At 40.9% G+C, this 20,542-nt stretch overlaps 1 protein-coding gene across 1 annotated transcript in view; it reads left to right on the top strand.

Annotated features, from left to right (window-relative positions):
• The window catches only part of TRPM1 (transient receptor potential cation channel subfamily M member 1), an 84,561-nt gene that overhangs the window by 39,390 nt on the left and 24,629 nt on the right, over positions 1-20,542 (top strand). Inside the window, exons 15-23 of the mRNA XM_023507618.1 lie at positions 1,710-1,938; positions 10,017-10,139; positions 10,334-10,465; positions 11,050-11,178; positions 13,705-13,956; positions 15,480-15,654; positions 17,495-17,515; positions 18,272-18,416; positions 20,164-20,366. Coding sequence (XP_023363386.1) covers positions 1,710-1,938; positions 10,017-10,139; positions 10,334-10,465; positions 11,050-11,178; positions 13,705-13,956; positions 15,480-15,654; positions 17,495-17,515; positions 18,272-18,416; positions 20,164-20,366 — 1,409 coding nt within the window. The remainder of the gene's footprint in view (positions 1-1,709; positions 1,939-10,016; positions 10,140-10,333; positions 10,466-11,049; positions 11,179-13,704; positions 13,957-15,479; positions 15,655-17,494; positions 17,516-18,271; positions 18,417-20,163; positions 20,367-20,542) is intronic.

Here is a 20,542-nt window from a genome sequence, read left to right as displayed (position 1 = left end):
AGACTGGTGACTTCTAAGTTCTTTCTGTGCCAGTCTGGAAACCAGAGATCCCAGCACAACTTTACAACATGAGGTACATGAACTGGAGGCAGATGCAGGCAGCTCTGCCAACATCTATTAGCTTTGTTTTCTGACGTATGCTACTTTTATTTTGGACTGTATGATTTTTTTACTTTCTTTTTTTGAGACAGATTCTCACTGTTACCCTGGGTAGAGTGCTATGGTGTCATAGCTCCCAGCAACTTGGGCTTGAGCAGTCCTCTTGCCTCAGCCTCTCAAGTAGCTGGGATTACAGGTGTGCACTACTCTACCCATCTGGTTTTGTTTTTTGTTTTGTTTTGTTTTTTCTATTTTTAGTAGAGCCAGGTCTCGCTCTTGCTCAGGCTGGTCTTGAACTCCTGAACTCAAGCAATGCTCCCACCTCAGCCTCCTTAGTCTTATGAGTGAGAGCCACTGTGCCCAGCTGGCTGCATGATTTCAAAACTTGCCAGCCAATTTCTAAACATTAGGAATTCAAGCCTCTCTACAAATGAGAATGCGTCCACATACCTTGTGAGTTCATAAACACCATTGTCCTTTGCTTCCTAAGTGTACACACGTGGTGATGTATCAGCCTATAGCCTGCAGCCCCTGGGCCAGAAGGCCTGCAGAGAGTGTTCCTCTTCAGGGGACAGAGAGGCCCATTCTCCCACACTGGACTCTGCCGTCTTCCTTCAGCTCATGACTAGAATATAGTCTTCAATAGAATGGAGAAACAAAACCAAAGGAGGGCAATCACATGGAACTATATCTTTTTAAAATTGTTTTGGTGCATATATTTGCTTTTACTTATTTATTATTATTATTTTTAATTTCAATGTGAAGGCACAAACAACCAGGTCACAGTACTGAATTTGTTGGGTAGACTCATCTTGTGGTTGTGATGGGACCATATCTTAACCATATTCCCTAACAAAAAGTTGAAGGAACAGAGATATTTAAAGCTGTCATCAAATATTTGAATCTGGATCATGTGGTGAAGAGAATAAATTTTATGTTCAAATTTCAGCTTGTCACCTTCTGTATTCCCCCCAACTCTTGTCACTGAACCTCTATCAGCAATTAGGCTCCCCCTTCTCTGGTCCCTATGACAACTATTCCTCATTTCTCTCATGGCACACAGAATGTGGAATTCTCACAAAATAGGTGTACTATTAAAGTATTACCCACACCCAGAGAAAGGCACACATCCTAAGTGTGTGGCTTGATGAACATTCGCAAACAGAAAACGTGGGCACAACCAGCACCCAATCAAGAAACAAGCCCTCCTGTGGCCACATTCAGTACCCACCCCCCACCATCAAGGGCAGCCCCACCCCACAGGTGCAGCATTGACCTTTCCTTTGTTCTTCTCTGTCTGCCTCCTGATCTGTGTGCAACTTTAGTGCAGGGGCTTTGTTTCCATCTCTGTGTCCCTGGGGCATGAGGGGCAGATCTGGGGTCAACAGAAAGCTCCCTCTACTGAAAGAGACCCATCCTGAATACTGGTCTCTGTCCCTGGCTGCCCCACCCTGGGGATATATTCCTTGAGCTTCTCGCTTGCAGAGGACCTCGAGCCCCTTGCAATCCAGGCTTCTGTGTCCTGTGGTGCCATAGGTCCCTGTGGACACAGCTGTCTAAGAAAGAGCTCGCAGCCCTGCAGCCTCACCCCTTCCCTTTCCTCTCCCCAGGGACTTCGGCCAGCTTGCCCTGGAGTTGTTGGACCAGTCCTATAAGCATGATGAACAAATCGCCATGAAGCTTCTGACCTATGAGCTAAAAAACTGGAGCAACTCAACCTGCCTCAAACTGGCCGTGGCAGCCAAGCACCGGGACTTCATTGCTCACACCTGCAGCCAGATGCTGCTGACCGATATGTGGATGGGGAGGCTGCGGATGAGGAAGAACCCTGGCCTGAAGGTACGTGTCACCTAGCTGTTTACACTAGTGACTGCAGGCTGAGCTGAGCACTTCCTGTGGCTTATGTCACTTACTCTTCCAAGCAACCCCATGAGACACTGTGACAATCTTTGTCTTACAAATGAGGAGCCTGAAGCTTTAAGACTGACTTATCTAGGACCTTAGCTGGTCAGTGTGGGGCCAGGACCTCAATCCCGTGGTCTAATGCCAGATGCCACTGTCTTCTCATGGAGCTGCTGAAACTAATCCCGCACCCTGGACTGGTCACCTTAACACCCTGAAAACAGAGAACTCAACTCTATTCCTGTAGATTCCCTTATAACTCTGAAGTTATGTGATGTGATTTTAATGAGTGGTATCTTCATGACATGGAGTTTAAGAGAGAATATAAAGCTATGAAAGGGTTTGAAAAGACATTGCAGAAGAGGAAACTATATATTTTAGAATTAAACCCTAACTTTTTTTGTTTGTTTGTTTTGTTTTGTTTTTGTTTGTTTGTTTTTTTGAGACAGAGTCTAACTATGTCACCCCTGGTAGAGTGCTGTGGCATCACAGCTCACAGCAACCTCAAACTCTTGAGCTTAAGTGATTCTCTTGCCTTAGCCTCCCAAGTATCTGGGACTACAGGCGCCCACCACAATACCTGGCTATTTTTTTGTTACTGTTATCATTGTTGTTTAGCAGGCCCTGGCTGGGTTCAAACCTGCTAGCCCCAGTGCATGTGACCACTGAGCTAATGCACCCAGCCCTAACTCTGTTGTTTTACTACTGTTAACTATTGGGTTATTTACTTATTTATTTTTATTTTTATTTTCTTTTTGAGACAGAGTCTCTGTACCCTTGGATAGAGTGCTGTGGCATCATCACAGCTCACAACACCATCAAACTCTTGGGCTCAAGCAATCTTCCTGCCTTATCCTCCCAAGGAGTTGGAACTATAGGCACCTGCCACAATGCCAGCTAATTTTTATATTTTTAGTAGAGATGAGGTCTCGCTCTTGCTCAAGCTGATCTCAAAATCCTGAGCTCAAGCAATACACCTGCCTTAGCTTCCCAGAGTGCTGGGGTTACAGGCATGAGCCACCATCCTGGCCTAACTATTAGGTTATCTTGAAAACAGATTCTAATCTGCAGATATCCTAATGGCAATATTAAAACCTATTTGAAGGGCTAGGTGCCTGTGGCTCAAGCGGCTAAGGCACCAGCCACATACACCTAAGGTGGCGGGTTCGAATCCCCAGCCCGGGCCTGCCAAGCAACAATGATGGCTGCAACCAAAAAAAATGGCCAGGCGTTGTGGCGGGTGCCTGTAGTCCCAGCTACTTGGGAGGCTGAGGCAGGAGACTCGCTTGAGCCCAGGAGTTGGAGGTTGCTGTGAGCTGTGATGTCATGGCACTCTACCCAGGGGGATAGCTTGAGGCTCTGTCTCAAAAAAAAAAAAAAAAAACCTATTTGAGGGATCACTATGAGAATAAAGGAAAGAGAATACACGTTATACTGTGTACGATGGTTCCGGCAAATAGAAAACAGTTTGTTTTCTAGAGATATGAATGTTATGCCTACCTGTCTAATTCTCTATAATTTACTAAGCTGGTAGTTTACATAACTTTGGATATTAATAACCAAATAGTTTTCAGAATGCCTAGAATAAAGAGATCCTTAAGGTTCTAAAGAAACTAAAATAAGTCACTTACAAAAGGATGAAGACAGTGTTGGCATCAGACTTTGCATCAACAACACTGAAACCTAGAAGGTAGCTGTGGAACAAAACCTTCATGGCTCTGAGGGAAAACATTTGGAACCTGGATTTTTTTTTTTTTTACCTACATCAGCTATTTAAAAACATAAACTATCTATTTGAGATAGGCAAAGACTTGACTATACACTTTCTCTATACCCATACAGAGAAATTACTTCAGTGGATATGCCAGCAAAAAAAAGAAAAAAAAATGGGGAAGGTATAAAAATTTCAAGGAAAAAAGTTATGCAGAATGCAACAAATCCCTGCACAAAAGCTGCACAGCGGAGGGCAAGGCAGTCAGGTTAAATGAGTCCAAGGAGTTGCTGGAATCGAAGGAGAAAGTACTGGAGGTGAATAGAAATGGCTCCAATAAATGCACTGAATGGCTGAGAAACCACAAAGTGTCAGGAATGCAGGTCAGGGAGACACAAATAGCTTATAATTATTAACCAAAAAAAAAAAAAAGACAAATCATAAATTTCAGGGAAAAGAATGCACACAAAAGATAAACTTCAATCATGAGTCAACCCAAAATGTGAAATTATCTTGAGCAATTAGTGGAGTACAGAAAAATCACTTAGCAAAAGGGCAACACGTTTTCCACAGCCTAGGGGCATGCTTCTTGTCCAGGCTGAGCCCAGGGAGGGCCTTTTGTGAGTCACATCCTGGGCCTTTTGGCTCTTCCTTCACATATTCTTATTTACATCAAAATTATTTCTATAGAAAATATTTTCACTGTGTTTCACTAGAGGCAGTGTTATGTTTCATTCATTTACTACTTATGTTAATTTAAATATTTACCTGCTTTGAACTTCACTGTAAGAACTTTGGCTTTTAAAGTCTAGATTACCCCCCAGTGCTACCTGTGATACACCTGAAAAATTCTGCCAGTGTTTTTAAATTCTTCACTGTCTCCAATTCCACCAATGTACCAAGCATAAGCCACCAAACATCAGAGCAGGATAAACATGCTCCAGGGCTCTCAGGTCACTGATGAACATTGAAGGTTGTCATTTCAAAATGTAAACCATACTGGGAAATTTACTTGCCATCACTTAAGAAACTGATTGATGACCTCACGTCAAAAGACAAGTTAAAACTCAGAGTTAAGGGTTGGAAGTCAATTTTTCAGGCAAATGGAATTCAGAAGAAAAGAGGGGTTGCAATCTTCTTTTCAGATACATGTGGATTTAAAGCAAAACTAAAGTCAAAAAAGACAATGATGGTCACTTCATATTGGTCAAGGGAAAAATACAAGAAGAAGACATTCCAATTATAAATATTTATGCACCCAATTTAAATGCTCCCAGATTCTTGAAACAGACCTTGCTTAGTCTGAGCAATATGATTTCCTATAACACTATAATAACAGGGGACTTCAACACCCTTCTCTCAGAGCTGGACAGATCTTCTAAAACAGAAATTAAACAAAGATATTAGAGATTTAAATGAGACCCTAGAACAACTGTGCTTGATAGAAAAATATATAGAACACTCCATCCCAAAGATAAAGCATATACATTCTTCTCATCATCCCATGGAACATTCTCCAAAATTGATCATATTCTAGGACACAAAACAAACCTCAACAGAATCAAAAGAATTGAAATTCTACCTTGCATCTTTTTAGACCACAAGGCACTAAAAGCCGAACTCAACTCCAACAAAAACGCTCAATATCACACAAAGGCATGAAAGTTAAACAACCTTATGCTGAATGACAGTTGGGTGCAGGAAGAAAAAAAAAAGGAAATCATTGACGTCCTTGAGTATAACAATAATGAAAACACAAGTTACCAAAACCTATGGGATACAGCAAAAGCAGTATTGAGAGGAAAATTTATCACTTTAGAAGCCTACATTTGAAAAACAGAGAGCGCATCAACAAACTCACAAGCCATCTGATGGAAACAGAAAAAGAAGAACAATCTAAGCCTAAACCCATCAGAAGAAAAGAAACATCCAAAATTAAATCAGAGATTAATGAGATTGAAAACAAAAGAATCATTCAGAAAATTAATGAAATAAGGAGTTGGTTTTCTGAAAAAATAAATAAAATAGATAAACTTTTGGCCAGACTAACTAGAAATAAAAAAGTAAAATCTCTAGTAACCTCAATCAGAAATGATAAAGGGGAAATAATAACTGATGCCACAGCGATACAAGAGATCATCTCTGAATACCACCAGAAACTCTATGCCCAGAAATTTGACAATGTGAAGGAAATGGATCAATATTTGGAATCACACCCTCTCCCTAGACTTAGCCCAGATGAAATAGATCTCCTGAACTGATCTCCTGAATTTCAAGCACTGAGATCAAAGAAACAATAAAAAATCTTTCAACCAAAAAATGCCCTGGTCCGGATGGCTTCACATCAGAATTCTATCAAACCTTCAAGGAAGAGCTTATTCCTATACTGCAAAAATTATTCCAAAAAATTGAGGAGGAAGGAATCTTCCCCAACACGTTCAATGAAGCAAACATCACCCTGATACCAAACCCAGGAAAAGACCCAACTAAAAAGGAGAATTTAAGACCAATTTCACTAATAAATATAACAAAAATTCTCAACAAAGTCCTAGCCAATAGATTACAGCTTATCATCAAAAAAGTCATACATCACAATCAAGTAGGTTTCATCCCAGAGATTCAAGGCTGGTTTAATATATGCAAGTCCAAAAATGTTATTCACTGTATCAACAAAAGCAAAACAAAGACTATATGATCCTCTCATATAGATGCAGAAAAAGCATTCAATAAAATCTAGCATCCTTTTCTAATTAGAACACTGGAGAATAAAGGCATAGGTGGCACATTTCTTAAACTGATCGAAGCAATCTATGACAAACCCATGGCTAGTATTTTACTGAATGGAGTAAAATTGGAGGTTGCTGTGAGCTGTAATGCCACGGCACTCTACCCAGGGGGACAGCTTGAGGCTCTGTCTCAAAAAAAAAAAAAAAGAAAAGAAAATAAAGGGCATCCAAATGGGAGCAGAGGAGGTCAAACTCTCCCTCTTAGCTGATGATATGATCTTATACTTAGAGAACCCTAAGGACTCAACCACAAGACTCTTGGAAGTCATCAAAAAATACAGTAATGTCTCAGGATATAAAATCAATGTCCCCAAGTCAATTGCCTCTGTATACGCCAGCAACAGCCAAAATGAGAGGTTAATTAAGGACTCAACTCCCTTCACCATAGCTCTAAAGAAAATGAAATACTTAGGAATATTACCTAACAAAAGAGGTGAAGGACCTCTATAAAAAAAAATTATGAAACTCTAAGAAAGGATATAGCAGAGGACTTTAACAAATGGAAGAACATACCATGCTCATGGCTGGGAAGAATCAACATTGTTAAAATATCTATACTTCCCAGAGCAATTTATCGATTCAATGCCATCCCTATTAAAATACCAACATCTTACTTTCAAGACTTGGAAAAAATGATTCTGTGTTTGTATGGAACCAGGAAAAAAGCTGGATAGCTAGCTAAGGCAGTTCTTAGTAATAAAAACAAAGCTGGGGGTATCACTATACCAGATTTTAGGCTTATTACTAGGCCATAGTAGTCAAGACAACATGATACTGGCATAAAAATAGAGACATAGACATTTGGAATCAAATAGAAAACCAGGAAATGAAACCGACAACTTGCAGCCACCTAATCTTCAATAAACCAAACAAGAGCATCCACTGTGGGAAAGACTCCCTATTTAATAAATGGTGCTGGGGAAACTGGATATCCACATGTAAAAGACTGAAACTGGACCCGCACCTTTCTCCACTCACAAAAAATTGATTTAAGATGGCTAAAGGACTTAAATTTAAGGCATGAAACGATAAAAATCCTCAAAGAAAGAATAGGGAAAATGCTGGAAGATATTGGCCTGGGGAAAGACTTTATGAGGAAGACTGCCATGGCAATAGCAACAACAGCAATAATAAACAAATGGGATTTAATTAAACTGAAAAGCTTCTGCACAGCCAAGGAGACAACCACCAAAGCAAATAGACAACCTACACAATGGGAAAGGATATTTGCATATTTTGAATCAGACAAAAGCTTAATAACCAGGATCTATACAGAACTTCAATTAATCCACAAGAAAAAAACCAACATTCCCATACATCAATGGGGAAGAGAGAGGAATAGAATCTTCTCTAAAGACGACAGATGAATGGCTAGCAAACACATGAAAAAATGCTCATCATCCCTAATTATTAGAAAAATGCAAATTAAAACCACCCTGAGATGATATCTAACCCCAGCGAGAATGGCCTATATCACAAAATCTCAAAACTGCAGATGCTGGCATGGATGTAGAGAGAAAGGAACACTTTTACACTGCTGGTGGGACTGCAAACTAATATAACCTTTTTGGAAGGAAGTATGGAGAAACCTCAAAGAACTCAACCTAGACCTCCAATTTGATCCTGCAATCAGGATTATCAGGGCATCTATCCAGAAGGAAAAAAAAAACTTTTATTATAAAGACTCTTGTACTAGGCTGTTTATCGCAGCCCAATTTACAATCACTGAAATGTGGAAACAGCCTAAATGCCCTTCAACCCAGGAATGGATGGCAAGCTGTGGTATGTATATATGTATATGTATATGTATACCATGGAATATTATTCAGCCATTTTTAAAAAATGGAGATTTTGCAGCATTTGTACTAACCTGGATGGAGGTGGAACACATTATTCTTAGTGAAGTATCACAGGAATGGAGAAGTATCAAACCTATGCATTCAACTTTGCTATGAGGACAATTAGTGACAATTAATGACATGGTGGGGCATGGGGGAAGGGGAGATCAGACAGAGAAGGAGGGAGGGGTGAGGGAAAGGAAAAGAAGAAAAAAAATAAAAACTAAAAAAAGGAAAATAAAATAGTGACTAATTCTTACATAAATTTAATTTTGACCAAAGTACATTACTTAAACATTAATTTTTAATTCAACTTATTAATATGTCATTTAAGATATTGCATCCTCATTTATAAGTGAAATATGTTTGTAATTCTCCCTTTATAATAATATGTTTTCTCCAATTTCAGTATCAAGTATATCTAGATTAAGTAGAATGATTTTGAAGTATTTCTTCTTTTTCTATTGTCTGTAAGATTTGGCATGATCTGATTTTTTTTTTTTTTTTGAGATAGAGCCAAGCTGTCCCCCTGGGTAGAGTGCCATGGCATTACAGCTCACAGCAACCTCCAACTCCTGGGTTCAAGCGAGTCTCCTGCCTCCGCCTCCCAAGTAGCTGGGACCACAGGCACCCGCCACAACGCCCGGCTATTTTTTGGTTGCAGCCGTCATTGTTGTTTGGCGGGTCCAGGCTGGGGATTCGAACCCGCCACCTTAGGTGTACGTGGCTGGTGCCTTAGCTGGTTGAGCTATAAGCGCCAAGCCGAATGATCTGATTTTTGAAATTATCTTTTACTTTTATTTATAAATATTATTTGTCTGTTTTTTGAGACTTTGGAAAAAAAGATAAGAAGTAGTTAACTGATGACTCCATATTGAACCTCAGAGTCAAAGCATTCTTTCTATAATAGACATACTTTTATTTGACAATGTGAATGTTACTTTCTTTGCATTATTCTTATTATTATTGCTTAATATTTCTATGCAGCAATTGTCTGATTTCTTTTCTGAATGTATTTATCTTCGTTTGTTCTTTACAAGGTTTTTGTTTCTAGTACTTATCTTAAACATTGTTATTGTTATTAAATTTTAAGCCTTTTTAACTTTGTGAAGGCAAAAGTGTAAACCTAATAAACACATGTATATGTAAAAAAAAAAAAAAAGAGTATACCTTTGAAACAAATTGCCAAGTTTCAGCCAATCATAGCATCCAAGCTTCAGTTAATTCCAAGTTGCCAACTGTTCAAACTATGTTCAAATAAGAGAAAGGCTGAGCTATAACCACTCCAGCTGTCTCTGTACCTCCCCTCTGTTTTTTGGGAGGAAAAAAGCCCAGCAGGTGTATTAGAGATGCCCAAGGATAGCGACAACTCTTTTTTGCTCATTTTCAACACTTTGTCAATTTTTCCTGACACTGCTATGTTAACATTCACCTGTGTTCTTGGTGTTTAAAATATTTATGAATCTCTTTTTTAACATTTGTCAGTAATTCTATAGTTCTGAATAACTTTTACAATCTATACATATGCAAGGTGATACTATTCACTTGACAAGATTCCAAAGTGACAAAACTGTCTAACTTTGCTTTCAGAAGTAAGGTAATTAAAAGCTTTGCCTTATGGAAAAAAAAAAAAGAAAGAAAAAGAAAGAAAGAAATTGATTGATGTGTCATCACTTACAGGTGATCATGGGGATTCTCCTCCCCCCGACCATCTTGTTTCTGGAATTCCGCACGTATGATGACTTCTCATATCAGACTTCCAAGGAGAACGAAGATGGCAAAGAAAAAGAAGAGGAGAATGTGGTCAGTGAAGCCCTTGGTCCCCGATTTGCTCTCATTTCCAAATAGTGTGGTGATTTCTTCTAGCCCAGAGTTAGAGACCTCATTAACTGAGGGCATTTTTATAGTTCTTTACTTCTAAAGGTGCTTGTGTGCCCCGGTGCGTTGTGTTTCCCACACAGCAACCTGCTTGCTGTGTGCTGTGCTCTGTCTTCCAGGATGCAAACGCAGACGCTGGCTCAAGAAAGGGGGACGAAGAGAACGAGCACAAAAAGCAGAGAAGCATCCCCATCGGGACAAAGATCTGCGAGTTCTACAACGCTCCCATCGTCAAGTTCTGGTTTTACACAGTAAGGCCTCCCCTAAACATTGCCATTCTGCATGCGTTGAGCACTTTGATATGCTGGAATCAAGGAAAATTCCAGGGGCCTAAAAAGTATCTAGAAATTCACTGAATTAAAATGAATTACTAGGCTCAGCACCCATAGCATAGTGGTTATGGCGTCAGCTACATACACCAAAGTTGGCAGGTTCAAACCCAGCCTGGGCCAGCTGAAACAACAATCAACTACAACCAAAAAAATAGCTGGGTGTTGTGGCAGGCGCCTGTAGTCCCAGCTACTTTAGAGGCTGAGGCAAGAGAATCACTTAAGCCCAAGAGTTGGAGGTTGCTGTGAGCTGTGACACCAAGGCACTCTACCTAGGGTGACATAGTGAGACTCTGTCCCAAATAAAATAAAATGCCTTCCAACCTGCCCCAAAGGTCTCTGTCTGTCCTGGGGGTGTGCAGGGAAGGTGTCCCCTCAATGAGTCAGTCCAGTTGGAAATGGAAATTTATTTTAGAGGAGGAATCAACATGAAAGAAAATAACATTTCCAAGCTTGATTCCAATGTTCTCTCCTCCAACACGGCCAACAACTTTTCTTCCTTTCAGATATCATACCTGGGCTACCTACTCCTGTTCAACTATGTTATCCTGGTACGAATGGACGGCTGGCCCTCTCTCCAGGAGTGGGTTGTCATCTCCTACATTGTGAGCCTGGCATTAGAGAAAATACGAGAGGTAATTATTCCAAAGGCCTGTCCCAGACCCACTCACCAGTGACTTCAAATTCAGATATGGCTCCTATTGCAAAAGCATGTCATGCAAATTGTTTGTGCTGTGGGACTTTCCTTTTGAGTTGTCACTATTCCAAGTTTATTCCATTCATTTATTTAAGATATGTACGTTTTCTTCTTCCAACTGAATTTGAACTTGCAAAGTAGCAGCAGGCCAGGCACACTAGCTCAAACTTGTGCACTTTGGGAGGCCAAGATAAGAAGATGGTTTGAGGCCAAGAATTCAATACCAGCCTAAGCAAGAAGGAGACCCTTAAAATAGGAAAAAAGTAGCCAGGTAGCACACATCTATAGTCCTAGCTACTCGGGAGGCTGAGGCAGGAGGATCGCTTGAGCCTAGGAGTTTGAGGTTGAGGTTGCAGTGAGCTATGGTGATGACACCACTGCACTCCATGCACTCCAGCCTGTGACCCTGTTTCTAAAAAAGAAGCAACAGCAAATGCTGCCCACTACCTGAGATAAACCAGTTACTGCTACTATAAGTGGGTACAAATCTTGGCCCAATTTTCTGGGACCTGAAACTAAAAACAGAGAGATAGAGGAGATGACATTGTTCCCATAACTTGGGACTTTGGGCCACACTGTGTGCCTGCACAGTGCATACCTGGACTTGTGTGCAAGACGTTTATCAAAGGAAGGCTGTTGGTATGAGGCAGCCAGGAGTGGGAGAGAGGCCAGAGAGGGAAAGGAGCTGAGTGAGGCCTGGTTTCAGGTGGAATCTGTCCCCTGCCTGATCTTGCAGAGGACTCAGTAGACTGGACACCACAGAGTCTGTCCCATTCTTAGGGAAGGGAATGGAGTTTTATACCCCTCATCAGTTGGTCATGGGCACCCACTGTAGACAGCTCAAATTGCCCAAGAGCCAGCCTCATTTATTTATTTATTTGTAGAAACAGGGTTTCACTTACACAGGGTAGTCTCAAACTCCTGAGCTCAAGCCATCTACTGGCCTCAACCTCCCAGAGTGCTGGGATTACAGGTGTCGCCTCACCCTGCTGAAGGGTCAACCTCCTAGGAGAGGGTAGGTGTGGGCTTAACAGCAGGAGCTGGCGCCCACCTGGAGAAAGGGTCCCGGGCCCAGAGCGTCTGCTGCAAACAGGGAACAAGCTTTTCAGCTCAGTGTTGAAAAAGAGTAGACACATCTCACACACGACTCTTAGTGTCACAGAGGGCTTAAATGACAGTGTGACTCCAAGAAGGCAAACTCTGCAAGCAGCAGAGCAAATAGAGGCCAGCCGCTTCTCTGTCCAGGATCATCCACGAGTTTTTAAAGTTCACTATTATTTGCTTATAAGGAGAAAACTTGTACCCAGGCAAAAAACAAATTTGAACCAAAAAAAGCACACAGCATGATTTCACATCCTTTCCCCCTGCTGACAGACAACCGATATTATCAATTTTCAATGACTATTGACTCTTTCACTCACTAGGTTTGCTAACCTAGCCCAGCAAAAAGAAGTTTGATGCCATCGCTCTAAGAGTCTAAGAGACCCAGAGAGCACAGGACTTAAATTGTACAGCCCATCTCCATCTTCCTCTGCTCCTCCTCTTTCTTTTCTAGCTGGACTTCAGTCAAATCCTGCAGGTGCCACAGATGAGATTTCCCAAGGGGCCTCTGGCACCATGGCACCTGCTGCTGTCAACCCTGCACGAAGACACTGCTTTACTGCCTGCCCTCACTCATAGGGAGGGGAGTGGCCCCAGTTGGTGTCCCTGGGTTGTTAAGCTAGTGAATCCCCTCTATGCTGGCTGATAGATTGTCACCACTCCATCCCCTCCTGCCTAGGACCCCCCCCCCCAGATCTCTGTAAAGGGTGCTGCCCAGCACAGCAGCCCCCACCCCCCTGCAGCAGCATCACTGTGTGCCTGCTGGGATCTCTGCGTGCATGCCTGTGCATGCTGCTTGCTAAATATTTTCCCTTTTATCCTGTGAAGTCTCCCTTTAATTGGCAGTGATTCTGGAAGGATAATATTTCAAGTAGGGAAAAACGTGGGCCAACTTGCCCCTGACATCTCATGGCTAAGTGACAAAGGAATTTTGCATTTCCTAGCTGAATTCTGCCATCTCCACCGAGTGGCTTTGCCCCTCTGTGAGACCACCTAGGGTTCATGCTTGCTCTAGGGTCCTCCTCTTTCATGAGTCTGGAATGTAGACTGACAGGTACATGTCCAAATAACTAGAAATGAAATCAAAAGTCAGCTGCTTTAATTACAGCCAGAAGGACATAATTTAGAAGGCATTTCCTGAGAGTTTATGAAACCCTGGATCTAAGAATAGGGAGGATTCCATGGAATTTCCCTTTCTAGATATCAGCCCCTGCCTGAGAAGTTAAAGAGTTTAGAGGTCTTCAACAGGAGAGTCACCAGATGCCCTGGAATGTTCCACTTGCTTTATCATTCCAAGATCCTAAAAAGATAAGACTTCCAATACAGCATTTTCAGTTTCTTGTTCTTCGGGTTTTGTTTACAGATCCTCATGTCAGAACCAGGCAAACTCAGCCAGAAAATAAAAGTTTGGCTTCAGGAGTATTGGAACATCACGGATCTCGTGGCCATTTCCACATTCATGATCGGAGCAATCCTTCGCCTACAGAACCAGCCATACATGGGCTACGGCCGAGTGATCTACTGTGTGGATATTATCTTCTGGTACATCCGTGTCCTGGACATCTTTGGTGTCAACAAGTATCTGGGGCCCTACGTGATGATGATTGGAAAGATGGTTAGTAATCACACCCCACGAGTAACCCTAGATACTTCGTTAGGACGTGAGACAGGGCCTTGGGTGTGGCTTCCTTGGATTTCTGTGGGTCTTCCCATTTAAGTTGGCTTCTTACAGGAAATGTTCTTTGCTCTAAGATAAACAGTTCTCCTACATGGTAATAACAATAAAATCCACTAGAAAAACACGAGGTGAGGGCCTACTGTGTATATACACACCCTGTATGTGTATATATCTCAGTGTACGGCAGGCACTCAATCTCAATACTTACTATTTTCCTTCTCCCATATTTACACCATATTTAACTGTAGGATGACAAATTACTTTCACTTTTTATTACTTCTGACTTATCATGAATGAGCATATACTGACAGTAAGATAAAAGAAAATGTCCTCTTCTTTTATAAGAGCTAACTTCACCTTCCCAAGACGTAAGAGAACATCAAGTTTTGATGCAATAGGAACTCAGGAGCAAAACAGGTACCTGTGAATATTTACATCTTCATGTGAAAACATGTTTTCAGCACTCTTTAGTACAACAGCCTGGATTTGATGTTCTGTGAGGTTATGTCCACTTCAAAATTTTTATGTGGCAAAAACCTGATTGAGAACTTCCTTCCCTCACCTGCACTCCAGACAGTCCTCAGCTCCTGTGCTCTGGCCTGGAGTAGACACAGGCAGTTCATATGATTAGACCAAGACAAATCCATTGTGATGTTTACTGCAGAACAGGCTATAGAAAATGAAGCTAAGAGTGAAGTAGCAGGTAACACTTATGTCACCTTGAACAGTCTTTGTTAGGACTGGTCCCAGAAGAAAGGATGCCTCCTAAGTTCAGGCAGTCCCTGTGTTACCAAAGAGATAGTTTCTATAGGTTTGTTCTTAAGTTAAATGTGCAAGTTGGAACAGGTACATTTGCCTGTAGTAGCCTTCCTTTGAAAGTGTGAGTTGTGTGTAAGTTGGATGTTTGAAACTTGGGGACTGCCTGTAACTCTTTACAGGGCAAAAGTGGCTTTGAGCTACAGGGTGTATGATTTAGTTTATTCCAGCAAGAACCCTCATCTTTGAGGATGTTCAGAATTAGAAAAGATACTGGTTTGGTATCCACACTATACAGAGTAACCATAAGAAAAACCACTCAGCATTAGTACAATGGATGAGTAAATACCGCTCTATATTCCCAATTCATTATCTCTTTACCTCCTTAAGTATCTCCTTCTCTTCCTCCTTAGTTTCCTTTACCAACTCACACTTTCCCCATAATTCTTCCCTTTCTCCACGGGCAGTCGTAGTTACTAGAGGCACATGTGTTTGTGGGCAATAACAGAGGAGAAGTAAGACACTCAGGCATCAAGCACAGAGTGGAAGAGACTAGCAGCCCGTGGCTAGAAAGGAAAGAAGGGATGGAGGCTTTCTTCATCCTAGTTAAGTCCTTGTGGAGTGTCTAGGGAGAGCAGTCTGGTGCAGGAGGACGGACTCTGCCGTGGGTCAAGACAGTAAGGTGCACACGTTCTTCCACGCAGATGATTGACATGCTATACTTTGTGGTCATCATGTTGGTCGTGCTCATGAGCTTTGGAGTAGCCCGTCAAGCCATTTTGCACCCAGAAGAGAAGCCTTCATGGAAACTGGCCCGAAACATCTTCTATATGCCGTACTGGATGATCTACGGAGAGGTGTTTGCAGACCAGATAGACCGTAAGAATAGAATTCATAGTAAGATTCTCTTCCCTCCTTCTGAGGCAGATGATCAATTCCAAATTAATAGAAAATCATATATTAATTTGGAAATAAAGTATCTTCCATTCTGCCATAGGCATCGAATTATTTCATGAAGAAACGAGTATAGATGGTGGGGTGCAGATTTCCAGACATCAGTCATTTCTTTTATTCTAAAAACCATTCAGTAGAATTCTGAGTCACTCCCCTTGAACTGATCCCATCACATGACCAGTGGGACCAATGTGATTATCCTAGTTTTTCTTCAACCCCAGGAGAAGGCTGGTAGTGTTATTCTAGTGGAATGAACTAGCCAGCACAGAAGGATAACTGACTGATACCTCCCACCATCCTCTTCTTCAACCATCGGAGCCCATTTTCCACTCAACTACACATCTCCTCTTCACTACTAGAGTGCTTTTTTTGTTATCAACGATAATCTAGATGTTAGCCGAGGAGGTGTCAGTGACCCTGATGGATTACTGGGAAGCCCCAACTCCTCAGCAGGTTGGGGGTGTCCCCTGTCTCGGAGGGAAGTGCAGTGCATAGTTTCTCATACCTATTTCCTCAAAGCAGTCAATGTTCCACCAGGCACCAAGGCACTTCAGTGCCATTTTCATGTCAGCACCAACATTTTCATTTGCACATTGTACTTTATCACAAAGCATCAGGTATAACGGCATCTTCTGCATCCAGATTTCTGTTATTTGGGAATAGAAGGTTTTGAACATTCTCCTCTCATATGAAACACAGAGCTGTCAGTCTACTGCCTCCAGGTTAGACTGATAATGAGCTCACCATACCTTCTACCTTTCACGACACGATTCTGAACATATCATTATTACAAGTATCACAAAGTCAACTATTGGATATGTTGGTAGCTTAGTAGAACAGAACACAAAATTCTAGCATTCTGAGAGTCCACGGCAGGAGAATCACTTGAGCTCAGGAGTTCAAGAACAGCCTGAGCAAGGGTGAGACCCTGTTTCTACAAAAAATGGAAAAATTATCTGGGCATGGTGGTGCACACCTATAGTCCCAGCCACTTGGGAGTCTGAGGCAGGATCGCTTGAGCCCAGGAGTTCGAGGTTCTAGTGAGCTATGATGATGCCACTGCACTCTAGCCTGGGTGACAGAGCAAGAGTCTGTCTCAAAAAAAGAAAAGAAAAGAAAAAAATGAAAGAGAAGATCTGATTTGATTGCAAAAAGCATATTCATTTAGGTAGACATACGTACATATTAAAAGTCCCTGGACTCCAGACAGAAGCTGTACTATTTTAATTACTGGTTATTTTTAATTAATTAGGGTAACGACAGGAGATGAAGAAAATAAACCTATGGCTATGCTGTTTTCAGTGATACCATTAAATGTAGGTTTTTCAACTGACCTGATTATACCATAACAATTTTTTATCTATTTGTGTTTATGAGGTATTTGTTTTGGAGCATAGAGAAAGCTTGATGGGTTAACCTGTGAGTTAAAATGATCATCTACCAGTAATATCATGCCTTTTTTACAGTATTTTTTTAACAAGTAAACTTCTACTGCTGCTTAAGACATATGGTAAAAAAACATATTCATAAAATATATTTTCTAGAATAATGTGCATAATCCTTCTAAATATTGTAGAGCACAATTTCCAAGCATGACTCTACAAGACCCAAGCTTGAAATCTTTGCACTTCTTCACAGTAAAACATTTCTTGTGTTGTTACATCATTTGTTTCTCTTTTCTCTCAACTGTTATTTTAACTTCTTTCCTCTCCACCCATCAAAACAACAACAACAAAAAAAATCCTGCTTTCCAATCACTGCATAGTCTACGCCATGGAAATCAATCGTAAGTTTACATGGGATTCCTGATTCTGGTCCCTGAAATGTGTTTATTAATTACCTTTTCCTTAGCTGATTACTAAGAGTCTTATACTATTTCCAAATATTTCTCTTGTTTCCTGGTTGCCAATACTTGTTAAATTGTAAGTAAAAAGTAAGCAGAGTATAAATTCACTGTTGGGATTACTGTATTTTTTTTTTTTTTGAGGGGGAGAATAAGTCCTCTATTATAAAAGTGGCATTTCAAATAAGCAGAGAGAGAAAAAAGATCATTTTTTTAAACATGGCACCAGAACAGTAGATTAACCAATGTTGCAGGTAGAGGGAACCCCTTTGCCATGCCATGTAATAAAATTGTTTTCAAATTTAATGTACAAGTGAAACCAAGAAAACAACCCAAAGACAAGGTTCAATAACTAAGGTTCAATAACAAGAAGACACAACAGCTTTCAAACAGATGACAACAAATAAAGAAAACGTAAAGATTGATTTGTCTGCTTGAAAACTAAGAACTGTAGATTGAAAACACAATAAAGAAATGGGGAAATGTTTACCAATATGACAATCTGAAAATGACCATCTTTGAGTGCTGACGGGAGTTTCTTACCTTCTTTGTATGAGTTGATTTTTGCACATGGGAAATCACTTATGAAATAAAAAAAAATCCTATTAAAAAAGAAGTAGGTCATTCAATAACATTTGTAACAGATGTCTATTCTTTTCCTTACATTCAAAAGCTCAAAACCACAAACTTTTCTTCCAGCTCCGTGTGGGGAAAACCTGTATGATGAGGAGGGCAAGCGGCTGCCCCCCTGCATCCCGGGGGCCTGGCTCACACCCGCCCTCATGGCATGCTACCTCCTGGTCGCCAACATCCTGCTGGTGAACCTGCTCATTGCTGTTTTCAAGTACGTGTCATGGCTGATGGCCATGTGCTTATTCTTTATTGCTTTACAGACTTTCAGTTTAATCTTGCAAATCTCCCACGAGACTATATATTTGCAGAAAATTTCACAAGGGCTTTTAAATAGATAGCATTTTTGCAGTCTTTTTGTTCAACCTTAATCAGCTCAATGTATTCTGAAATCAAGAGTTGATACTTAAATACACTTAAGCTGAATCTTGGTTAGTATTTCAACACTTTAGTGTGTCTTTTAATCTAATAAAAATATTTTCTTTAATGAAAGTCTCCTGGAATCAAGATTTGATCAAATTGCGATTTTCATTCATTTGCTGAGGCGCAGAAGGCAGTATTAATTTCATAAGCTGTTGCAATTATTGTGATACTACATAAAATATCTATTTCTTATTTACAGAATAGAAGACTAAATGGCCTAGGAAAAATATGGCTTAGGTTGTTAGATCACATTTCTTATAAAACTTCACAGTGGCTAATGCCTATAATTCTAGCACTCTGGGAGGCCAAGATGGGTGGAAAAACTAGGCAGACATGGTGGCAGGTGCCTGTAGTCCCAGCTACTTGGGAGGCTGAGGCAAGAGGATCTCTTGAGCCCAGGAGTTTGAGGTTGGTATGAGATAGGATGCCACAGTACCCTATCAAGGGTGACAGAGTCAACCTCTGTCTCAAAAATGTCTCAAAACAAATTTTTTTTTTAAATTTAAAGTTATTTGTTTGTTTGTTTTCTGGTTTTCTGGGGGTTTTGTTGGTTTTTGAGACAGTTTCACTTTGTCACCCTCAGTAGAGTGCCATGGCATCATAGCTCACAGCAACCTCAAACTCTTGGGTTCAAGCAATTCTCTTGTCTCAGCCTCCCAAGTAGCTAGGACTACAGGTGCCCACCACAATGCCTGGCCATTTTTTTTTTTTTTTTGAGACAGGGTCTTGCACTTGCTCAGGCTAGTCTCAAACCTGTGATCTCAGGCACTCCACCCACCTCAGCATCCCAAAGGGCTAGGATTACAGGTGTTAGCCACCGTGCCCAGCAATAAAAAAACCTGCGCATTTGGCATGATGTGTCGAATCCATTGACCAGCCTTAATAAATGTTGAAAATTAAAATGACTCTAATTACAAAGATGAAAAATATGAGAGAAAAAGCCTTCACAGAAATATAAAATCTTAGAACTGAACAAGGGATTGGAGACTGCCTAAGGCCAGGGAGGGCATCTGGGTTTCTGAGGGTCCCAGCGTTGGCAGGCAAAGCAACCATTCGTTCACTTCCTGCCTCCTATTGGAAGTTAAAATAAAACAAAGATTGTACACACCCACATCCAAACTAATTTGCCTTCAATCAAGTAAGTTCAAAAATTGATTGATTGATTTACCAAAAACAAAAAAGATGCTATTTGAATCGAAAGTTTAAACCCTTAAAAATGCTCAAATGGCTTGTACCCTAATATATAGGAAATTAAATTCCTGAGTATATGAGTCAGTAATCTAGGGTGTGGTTTTTCAAAAAAGCATAGACAGCAATTTAATATACTTATAATACTTAAAAATTCTGAATGATTTATGAGGACAATGTCCTTGAGCACAGATCATCCATACAGATGGATAAAGCAAAAGGTTGGGGGAGTGGGGCCATGTGACAGGCCCAGTAGGCCATTTTGTTGTGTATTTTCATTTAAATGGGAATAACTCTGATGGTTCTAGGAAAATTGATAGAACTCATATAAAAATGTCTTCTGTTTAAAGCAATACTTTCTTTGAAGTGAAGTCAATCTCCAACCAGGTGTGGAAGTTCCAGCGCTATCAGCTGATCATGACATTCCATGACAGGCCAGTCCTGCCTCCACCCATGATCATCCTGAGCCACATCTACATCATCATGATGCGTCTCAGAGGTCGCTGTAGGAAAAAAAGAGAAGGAGACCAAGAGGAGCGGGATCGTGGGCTGAGTATGTGCAGGGCTCTGGGTTTCTGTCCTGGGCTAATTCCAACATCAAGTTCTAATCTGACATCATCATAGAAATCTCACCCAAATACTTACACGTGTGACAAACACAACACTCTCATAGGCCAACTGTGCTTTTCAGAATGTCTCTCATTCTGTTCCACCTTTATTAATTTATTA

Source organism: Otolemur garnettii, unplaced genomic scaffold (assembly GCF_000181295.1).
Source record: "Otolemur garnettii isolate 467f Iridium unplaced genomic scaffold, OtoGar3 scaffold00194, whole genome shotgun sequence".
Lineage (NCBI taxonomy): Eukaryota > Metazoa > Chordata > Mammalia > Primates > Galagidae > Otolemur > Otolemur garnettii.
This window is presented reverse-complemented; position numbering and strand designations above follow the sequence as displayed.